This window comes from Natrix helvetica, assembly GCF_964273705.1.
Source record: "Natrix helvetica genome assembly, contig: HAP1_SCAFFOLD_191, whole genome shotgun sequence".
NCBI classification, from domain to species: domain Eukaryota; kingdom Metazoa; phylum Chordata; class Lepidosauria; order Squamata; family Natricidae; genus Natrix; species Natrix helvetica.
The window spans coordinates 74730-85283 of record NW_028113585.1 but is presented as its reverse complement, the minus strand read 5'-3'; the positions used below and the strand labels follow the sequence as shown (position 1 = coordinate 85283).

Sequence of the window (10554 nt, the reverse complement as noted above, 5' to 3'; positions counted from 1 at the left end):
CAGGGAAGCTGCTCTTCTGGTTTCCGGCACGCTCTCCCCCCCCCCAACGCATCATGTGCGTGGTCCCGTTTTGTCACTCAGTGCCAAAAACATTAACCATCACTGCCCTGTACTATTTGTCCATTCAAATAAATGGCTGTTGTTAAAAAAAATCCCCGTTGTTGGAGCACCCAAGACTTCTTGAGGCAAGTCATTCCCCTAATTAATTGTTCTAATGCAGTTATCTTCCCACCAAAGGGGTACCTGTTTACCTACTTACATTTGCATGCTTTCGAACTGCTACATTGGCAGAAGATTACAGGACAGAGACCTAAAACCACCTTTAAAAAAAGGATCTGCCACTCGTCTTTTTCCTAACTGACCAGAGGACCACATAGAATTCCCATGATGGCTCATGAAAAAGCATTGAACCAAGGCCAGTGGACAGGTGACGCCCCTGGTTTTATGGGGTGGTACCACTTCTGGTACCACCCCATAAAACATTTTTATGGGCCTTTGAACTCTGGTGCTGGAGAAGATTCCTGTGAGTCCCTTGGACTGCAAGGTGATCCAATTGGTCAGTCCCAGAGGAGGTCAACCTGGACTGCTCTTTAGAAGGCCAGATCCTGAAGAGGAAACTCAAAATACTTTGGCCACTAATGAGAAGGAAGGACTCTCTGGAGAAGAGCCCAATGCTGGGAAAGATTGAGGGCAAAAGAAGAAGGGGACGGCCGAGAATGAGGTGGATGGACCGAGTCACCAAAGCAGTCGGTGTGAGCTTAAATGGACTCCAGGGGATGGTAGAGGACAGGAAGGCCTGGAGAAACATTGTCCATGGCATCACGATGGGTCGGACACAACTTCGCAACTAACAAGAACAACAACTGCTTCTGGATATCTCCTTCTTTTCTATCGGCAGTCTCTTAGAGTAGGGTCTGTTATCTCCCACGTATCAGGCAATAGCCCGTTGTGTTCCTTCTAAGCCCAGTGAGCTTCTTAGGACATCTTGAGGTTCTTCAGAAACTTCTCCAGGCCTCCTTAAGAGGTCCTGAGAGGATGGGCCAGTTTTTCTTCCAAGGAAGCAGCGTGCCTGCTCACTACTGCCCCATTCTCTGTGGAGCTCAGCCATGGGTGTGTTTCGTAAGATGTAATCGCATTTTGCATGGGGAGGGGACAATCCCGTCGAACAGGCCCGCCTGGGGCCTGTCGGTGAATTCAGGATGTGCCTGAAAATGTAGGAACCCGCCCTGCCACAACCCTTTACAACATGTAGGGTTTTTTTCAGAATCCTTTACAACACGCGGGGCTCAGATGTTTCTCAGCCAGCCCACTGATGTGGGAAAAGGAGATGATCAAAAAACCCCAACATAGTTGGAAGAGATGTTACATCAAAAGATAGACTTAAAATCAGAATTATTCCTATTAGGAATTACAAAAGAGAAATATAGTAAAGGATTGATATATATATAATGTTGCACCAGGGGTGGGTTGCTGCCTGTTCTACTACCAGTTTGCAATGCGTGCTACGCGTGTGTGCGCTGATCAATGTGAATTGTACTTTGCGCACGCGCAGAACAATTTACAGTGAAGTGCGCACGCGCAGTCACTAAAAACCAAAATGGTGGCAGCCCAGCAGCAGCAAGAGAAACATTTTTGGGGCGTGGCCAGCCTGGGTTTCTGCCGGTTCTGTGACCCAGGCCTGCATTCCGCTACTGGTTCAGCTGAAGTGGGCCAAACCAGGAGCAACCCCCCCTCTGTGCTGCATGTGATAACCGCAGGAAGGTTGGTTTATGCGCAAAATTAGAAAAACCGAGATGCCCCCACCGAAGAAGAGGTAATGAAGAAAACTTTGATCTGTGCAGAAATGGACAGGCTGACACTAGAAATCAGAACTAGGGACGAGGCAGAATATTACGACATTTGGAACAAAATGTATCGATGGTTGGAAAATGAGGAAAAGGAGTCGGAACAGAACATACCGAGGATTTGCAAAATTGGAACTGGATGTTACCTGTGGAAATACAGAGAGGAGGAGAAGGCATATGTCAATAAGATCAAAGTAGCTCTGTACGATAAGTAGAAACTGTATTTGTTGTTATGTTAAAATATGTATGGAAATGACAAAGCCAGGAAGGTCGCTCTGTGTCCAATGTTTTAATCTTTATTTAATAAAAAATTATAAAACAAAAAAACCAAACAAACCCCAAATACTTTTTCCCAAGGCACTTCATTCTCTCTTCCTTTTTAAATGTAGTTTTTTTACCTCCATTTCTCTCTCTCTCTCTCTCTCTCTCTGTTTCTCTCTGTCTCTCTGTTTCTCTTTCTCTGTTTTTTTCTCTCTGTTTCTCTGTGTGCTGTGTCTCTCTCTTTCTCTCTCTCCCCCTGTTTCTCTCTCTCTGTTTCCTCTCTCTCTCTCTCTCTCTCTCTCTCTCTCTCTCTCTCTCTCTCTTTTCTCTCTGTTTCTCTCTCTCTCTTTCTCAGTCTCTCTCTGTTTCTCTGTCTCTGTCTCTGTCTCTGTCTCTGTGTCTGTCTCTCTCTCTCTCTCTGTCTCTCTCTCTCTCTCTCTCTCCCCGCGCATTCGCATTTCCCCAGGCTTTCTGTTTCTTTGGGATGGGCAAGTGGGGCGGGGAGGGTCTTGCTTTTCCAGTTCTCGGCTGCACGATGTTGTTAACGCTCTCTTTTTCTCCCCCTTCACTTTCCTTTCTCTGTATGAAATAAAAACACCAGCCGTATAATTACTGGCATGTTATCTCTAAATACACAAATCGGGAATATGCAGCCACAGCAGAAATTTGAGAGGGGGAGGGAGGGAGGGAGGAGAGATGGTTGAAAGGGGCACAGTTGGGGAGGAGACTTATCTCCCTTTTGCTAAAAGGACCCAGGGCACATTTTGCAATGCAGGAAGAGGGAGGGCACAGGCATTTTAAATGCTCAATCGCAAAAAAAAAAAAACCCTTTTTTTTCCTGGAAGGTTATTAATACAGATAGAAAAGGCTGTTTCTAGCTCAATGTTTTCTGAGGTTAGTTGTCTTCTTGCAAACGTTTCATGACTTAACCAGGTAACATCATCAGTGGTAGAAGGGGGTGGGGTTTTCATGAGGGAGGAGGAGGTCATCGTCTTTGGTGCTCTCTGAGGTTGGTTTTTTTTTTCTTGAAGACGTTTCTTGACCCAACTAGATGACGTCATCAGTGGTAGAAGGGAGTGGGGTTTGCAGGAGGGAGGAGGAGGAAGAGGAGGTCTTTGGTGCTCTCTGAGTTTGGTTGTCTTCTTGCAGATGTTTCATGACCCAACTAGGTAACGTTCTCAGTTCTCGCAAACTCCACTCCCTCCTAGCTGATACTGATACTGTCACCTAGCTGGCTCCCGAAACGTCTACAAGAAAGCAACCAACCTAAAAGGACGCCAAGGACTCCACCATCCTGAGGAAGTCAGCCCATCCTCCCCGCCATTCCAAAATTCACTTCCATGACCCGTCACCCTGGTTGGGCTTGCTGTGAAACTCCCCAATGCTCCTCTCGTTCGTCTTTCTTCCGTCTCCCCCCCCCCTTCATGGCGCAGTCCCACAGCAGCAGCATCAGGGCCTCTCCCAGGCTGGCCCCCTCCACAACCGCCTGCCCTGCAGCCAATCTGGCTGTGGCTGATGGGAGCTGCCAGCTCAGCACCTTTGAAAGTCCCCAGGCCGAAGGAGGGGAAGGCTCCCTGCATCAAAGCGAGGAGTCCCATTCAATGCCATGGCACTTCCTCCTGAGTCAGCGCCCTTGGAGTTGCAGCGTCATGTTTATTTTCTTTCCGTGGCTCGGCTGCTTTTGTCTCTGTGTGTGTTTGTGTGTGGGAGGGAGGGAGGGAGGGAGGGAATATATGGAAATCTAGCATGCATCAATTCTACCATGCTTGGATAAATGGATTTCCACCACCACCACCACCCTTTCTCCAAAACTGTCCAGTTCTTCTCACTTTGCATTCCCTCGGCTGCAATCCTCTCGCTTCCAAAAGCGGCCCAGGGTACTTAGTTCAATTTTGCCCATCTCACCTTCCATCCACCCGGTATGCTTCAACCGGCTCAAAATATGGCAGCCTAGGGGGGATTTTGTGCAACATCTCTTCTCTTTTCTGCTTCTCCTTCCAGTCTTCCTTTTTCTTCTTCTCCTCTTCTCTTTCTCCTCCTCTCCTCTCTTCACTTCTTCTCTCCTCCCTTCACCTCCTCTCTCCTCTCCTCCCTTTGCTTCCCTTCTCCTCCTCTCTATTCGCTTCTCCTCTCCTCCTCTTTCCTCTCCTCTCTTCACTTCTCCCTTCGCTTCTCCTCTCTTCTCTCCTCTCCTCCTCTCCTCTCTTTGCTTCTCCTCTCCTCCCTTCTCTTCTCTCCTCCCTTTGCTTCCCTTCTCCTCTCTTTGCTTCTCCTCTCTTCACTTCTCCTATCCTCCCTTCACCTCCTTTCTTTTCTCCTCTCCTCTCCTCTTCCCTGCCCCAAACATGTATTTTGGCATGCTGATTTGCAATAGCGTTTTGCAGGTTGTTTCATTATCCAGCAAACATTTGGGCAGGAACCGAATTTAAAACACATTGTTAAGCCTCTTTCAAGAAAAGAGACAATGTCTGCAATGGTCATTTGGGCTATTTTTGCACACAATACTAAGTTGAGTTGGCTTTAACCTTGATTGTTTCTTTGGTGTGTGTGTGTAAGAGAGAGAGAGTGTGTGTGTGTGTGCCTTAATATGTTGTGTGAACCCAGGCCACTGGGTGACTTAATGATTCACTGCATTGTGCAAAGCCAGGAAATGGGAGAATTTTGCAACAAGATGAAACCTGTTGCCAGATTGTCTCTCCTTAATCTTCTGAGCTTGGAAAGAGCTCAGGAGAATTTGTGGTTCTAAAATGACAACCCTGGCAGATTCACAAAGACAACCTTGGAAGCCTAAAACCAAGGATCATTTCCAGGGCGACATCCTCATCTTCACTGATTACGTTACTTGGCTTGGATGTAGAACAATGGTGAACCCCCAAATCTTAGCTTGGAGAACTCTTAAAGAATGAAAACAGATCCTCATCCTTCCCTTCCTCTTTTCTTGCAGGCCTCTGGGCTCAGAAGGTGCTTGTCAACGAGACGGTCTCCAGCTTCATCGACACAGATGTGGTCCTTCATTGCAACTTGGTCAAGATCAACCACACGAAGATCACCCAGGTCACCTGGCAGAAGGCCAGCAATGGCTCCAAGCAAAATGTGGCCATCTACAACCCCAACATGGGTGTCTCCATCCTGCCCCCCTACGAGGACAGAGTGGTCTTCCAGAACCCTTCCATCACCGATGGGACCATCAAGCTGTCCAACCTCCAGTTGGACGACGAAGGGATCTACATCTGTGAGTTTGCCACCTTCCCGACCGGCAACCGGGAAAACCAACTCAATCTCACCGTCTTGGGTAAGTCGCCAATATTGTTTTATTCATGACTACTAGTATGAAAATTATAGAATGCCCACTCAAATTGAAAGCGGTCCTGAGTGGTTTTCAACACCATCAAAGCAAAAAATACAGAATATTAAGCATTAAAATGGAAAGAAATTTGATAAGTTAGGAACCAGAATGCAACGGGGTGGAGGTGAGATCTTCTTCCTAGTCCACTAACCAGCACCGACATGGAGCACCCCATCGGGGTCCCATGCAGGTGGACCAGTTTTTGAGGTCATTTTGGAAGGCCAAGAGGGTGAGGAGGAAGTTCTCACCTTGAGGGGCACAATGTTCCAGAGGGTGGGAGCCTCGGCAGAAAAGTCCCTTCTCCTGGACGCTGCCAGAGACAATTCCTTGATCGACGAGCTCCACGCCATGCCTCTTCTGCCAGAATGAGCGTAGCAGTCCTACTTACTAGGCAGCGGTGGGATTCCAAATCGTTTCCTACTGGTTCTATGAGAGTGCGCTTCACACTCAAAGACCGCCCTCGGTGTTAGCGCTGGTGAGCTGAGCTGTTGTTTAGCTCAGCTGAGGTGCAGCAATCCACTCTGCTGCGTGAATCAGCTGAGCAAAAAAACCAAGGGAATATAGGACAGGGAACTGCGGGAGGGTGTGGCCAATCAGAGATGGTATTTGCTGGTTCTCCGAACCACTCGAAATTTTCGCTACCAGTTTGCCAGAACCGGTCCGAACCAGCTGAAAACCACCTCTGTTACTAGGGCTGTAGCAAAGACAGAGTGCGCATCTGAGTGATCCATCAGTCTTCCCCTATGCTGTTTGATGTTCATGTGGCTTTACTAGTTTCTTAGTAAGTGAAGAACTGGGTGGTATCTCTACCTAGCTGAACAAGGGCACCAAGGATGGGATCAACAGGCTTCACAATTCCTCCTTCCTTTCCAATCTTTTCCTCCTTTGCACGTGGGCGGGGTTGTATGATTTCAGTATATCCTCCCACCCTCATTGTCTGAGAGCAGAGAAGGGATGGAGAGCACGACCAGAACTCCAGAGGGCTTGGAAAGGATTGCATTGTGGTTAAAGCTCAGAGGACTTTTACCCTCGCCCAAAAGACATAAAAAGTTTGGTTTACATGTCTGGGAATTGGGAAGGTTTTTTTTTTTTTTTTATGGATTCAAAAAGAGGAAATGCAGGAACAGAAAGGAGAAGTGCCTTTTGCAAATTCACAGGGATTGTATTTCAATTTTCCCCCCCTTTCATGGATCTCCTATGTAAGTACTGGTTTTACCTGTCTGAGAACATTTCAGTTTGCAACTCTTGGCTAACCAAAAAAAATAAATAAGATTGCACCCCAGATCTCTGGAAAATATTTCTTCATTTCCCTCTTGTTCCGTCTGGGTCTTATACAGGTAGTCCTCGATTTACGGCCACCATTGTGAGCCCCAAATTTATGTTGCTAAGGGAGACAGTCACTAAGTGAGTTTTCCCCCATTTTACGACTTTTCTTGCCATGGTTGTTAAGTGAATCACTGGATTTGCAATGAATCTGGATTTCCCGTTGACATCGTCATCAAAATCTGCTTGCAAAAGGGGATTATATGAACCCGGGACACTGCGACTAGAGGCGAAATGCTACCGGTTCAGACTGGTTCGCCCAAACTGGTTGTAAAAAATACTACCGGTTCACCTGAATCAGTAGTAAAAGAAATGCTACAGGTTTGCCTGAACCGGTAGTAAAAAAATAATGCTATGGTTCGAGTGAACCGGTAGCCAGCTGTGCAACAATCAGCTGTGCTGCACAATTTATAATTGCTAGAAATTGCTAGATTGTTGGACCTTTTTTTACTTTTTAAAGCATTTTTTTACTACCGGTTCAAGTTTTTAAAAGTTCAGACGATTGCGCAGCAAAACTCATTGTTGCACTGCTGATCGTCGCACGTTTTTAAAAAAAACTGGTCAGCTTCAACACATAGATTTGCTGGTTTTGAATGCGCGCACACTTTTTATTCCCTGATTGGGGATAAAAAACAGCTTCTAAAGCACAGCTGATCATTGGAGGGAGCAGCAATGAGGAAAGCAGGCAAGGCAGGGAAGATCACTTCACTCGTTAGCACCTCATTAGGACTGTAAAAAAGGTTTTAAAAAGCTACTTTTGGAGTATAAGATGCATCCAAATTTTCAGCCTCTTTTAGCGGGAGAAAAAACTACGTCTTCTACTACAAAAAATTATGGTGCACTGTTGTTGAGATGAAGGAAAAGAAATTGACTCTGGACAAATGCAAATGTGTGTAACAAGGTGAATCTTGTTATCCAAAATATGGCGCAACATTCGCAATCTCGGCTCCTGGTTTTGAAAATATTGATGCAGGCCATTTAATGCAAACCCTCAAGCAAGTTTACAGCAATAATATGAAAACAAAACTCCTTAAGCAAAACGATCCGTGAAAAACATCAACATTAGTGGGAGTTACGTGGCTGGGGAAGGTCATCCGTAAAAGCTCAAGACTAAACTAGGACTCACAGTCTCCTGGTTAATGGCCTCATTCTGTAACTACTAACGTCAAACTGGCCCTCCACTTTTATCTTAGGGAGGACTTATTGCTGAAGTCAAGCCTTACAATCCACATATTTCATTAAGCCATGACCTCTTTTAATTCTAGTCTGTAGAATAACCATACTGACTTGGCTCACCCAAAACAGAGGAATAGAATAGAATAGAATAGAATAGAATAGAATAGAATAGTAATAAAAATAGAGTAGAGTAGAATAGAATAGAATAGAATAGAGTAGAATAGAATGGAATGGAATAGAAATAAGAGTAGAGTAGATTAGAGTAGACTAGACTAGACTGGAACGGAACGGAATGGAATGGAATTCTTTATTGGCCAAGTGTGATTGGACACACAAGTAATTTGTCTTTGGTGCATCTACTGTCAGTGTACATAAAAAGACAAGATACATTCATCAAGAATCATAAAGTACAACACTTAATGATAGTCACAGGATACAAATAAGCAATCAGGAAACAATCAATATAAATATAAATCATAAGGATACCAGCAACAAAGTTACAGTCACGCAATCATAAGTGGGAGGAGATGGGTGATGAAAAGACTAATGTTTGCAAATGACAGAATAACAGAATTGGAGGGGACCTTGGAGGCCCTCTAGTCCAACCACTCCCCCTGCCCAAACAGGAGACCCTACACCACTTCTGACAAATAGCAGTCCAGTCTCTTCTTGAAAGCCTCTTAGAAGCTCCAACAAATTCTGAAGGCAACTTCTGTTCCATGGATTGATTGCTCTCACTGTCTCTATTAGGGTTCCAATTAACACCCCCAATGAAAGAAGACTCCGAGGCTTGAGGTTCCTCAAAGCTCCATTTTATTAGAGATGTCATATTGGCACATCTGGGAAAACCTGAATCTGAAAGTTTCCAGGTTTTTCTCCACCCGAAAGAAAGTCCAAGTCCCTGGCCAGCATCCACATGTCCATCATAAGGTCCAATCAAGCACCATCCCAACTGGAGATTCCTCCCAGTCACACCCCTCCAGGTGCAGGGCAAGACATCCTTGACTCTCTGAGAAAAGAATGTTATTTTGACTATATAACTCCCATGCTCCATATACTCCCCCCTCCCAATTTCCCACAGCATTAAATGTGGCAGGCTGGAAGGCCCAAAGTGGCTTCCAGGTCTCCTTATTTCCAGGCCGAATCTCTCCTTGATCAGTTTCCATCCATTATTCCTTGTCTGGCCTTCAGGTGCTTTGGAATGTAGGTAAAAATCAACTTGCTGGCCTAGAAGTCAGGTAGATCAGAGCACCTGCTGTTTCCCCTTCAGCACTTTTTGGGGAACTAGAGGTGTGAAAGGAAGGTGACATGGTCATCAGAGGCTACAAAATTGCCCTCAGTTTCTCCCTTTCTAGCATACCAGATTTTTGTAGCATGTTTGCTAACATGTCCTGGTGAAGAACAACTCAAAACCTGCCCCCATTTTCACGAAACGTGGCATTGCGATGAATCCCGTTTCACCAGTGGGGTCACACTTGCCGGTGGCATTTGTTGCTCCACGTACATATGTATTTATAAGATTCCTATTTCCTCCTGTCTTGTACAACACAAACTTTGGATGGCTCACAACAATAATAAAAACACAAAGAAGGAAACCAGCTGAAGGCTGGTTTCGTTTGAGATAGGATTCAGAAGAAGCCCGTGTCAACAAGTCTACCTAGATCTTCATTAATGTTCAGATCTTGGACAAACTAATGAGGAGGACACCATGTTGATGTTCCTCAAAGGACAACTCATGGTCCTTGTGGGTTATTTGATCGTGACTACTTTGCTTCCACTTGCTCATCCCATGTCTTTTCTTCAGCCAAACCAGTGAATCGGATGGAGGGTACCACCAAACCACTGATCGCCAGGGCCGGCATGACCGAGAAAATCCTGGTGGCCACCTGCATCTCCTCCAACGGGAAGCCTCCCAGCACTGTCACCTGGGACACTAAGCTGAAAGGCGAGGCGGAATTCCAGGAGATCCGCAATGAGAATGGCACCTTCACTGTGATCAGCCGCTACCGTCTTCTACCAAGCCGGGAGGCTCACCAACAGCAGCTGAAGTGTGTGGTCAACTACCAGTTGGAGCGTTTTACGGAGAGCATGACCCTCAACGTGATGTGTAAGTTGAAGAAGCGGGAGTGATGTGTAGCGGTGGAGTTGGGACGTAAAAGAGACAGGACTTAAAATGGGAGTGTCAGGGTTCCAAGTAATAGACCCATACTACCCTGTTTCCCTGAAAATAAGACCTCCCCAGATAATAAGCACAATCTGTCTTTTGAGCGCATGCGCTTAAATAAGCCCTCCGCTGAAAATAAGCCCTCCCCTAAAATATTTAACCGCATGTGCAGCTGGTCCTCACCATTTCCTGGTGGGGAAGGGGGAACATGCCCATATGCCCTGCATGCACCTGCCATCCACGTGGAAGGGCCTCTTGGAGGCCGTTCCTGCAAACTCTAGCTACCGCGCCCCTTCTCTTAGTGGCGGCCGCAAAAAGAGAGGCAGGCCCCGCAACGCCAAGGCCGGCAAGAGTCTGCCAGAAGCAGAGACGGAACTTCTGGGCTTCTCTGGATCAGCTGACCCGCGGGTCGAGGTTAAAGGGCCTCCTGCACCTCAAAA

The 10554-nt window shown here is 46.3% G+C and overlaps 1 protein-coding gene across 1 annotated transcript in view; it reads left to right on the top strand.

Moving 5' to 3' along the window:
• Window positions 1-3879: 3879 nt before the first annotated feature.
• Window positions 3880-10554, top strand: part of NECTIN1 (nectin cell adhesion molecule 1) — a gene marked incomplete at its 5' end in the record, with an annotated part of 28867 nt that continues 22192 nt past the window's right edge. Inside the window, 3 exons of the mRNA XM_081971830.1 lie at window positions 3880-3982; window positions 5050-5397; window positions 9755-10057. Coding sequence (XP_081827956.1) covers window positions 3880-3982; window positions 5050-5397; window positions 9755-10057 — 754 coding nt within the window. The remainder of the gene's footprint in view (window positions 3983-5049; window positions 5398-9754; window positions 10058-10554) is intronic.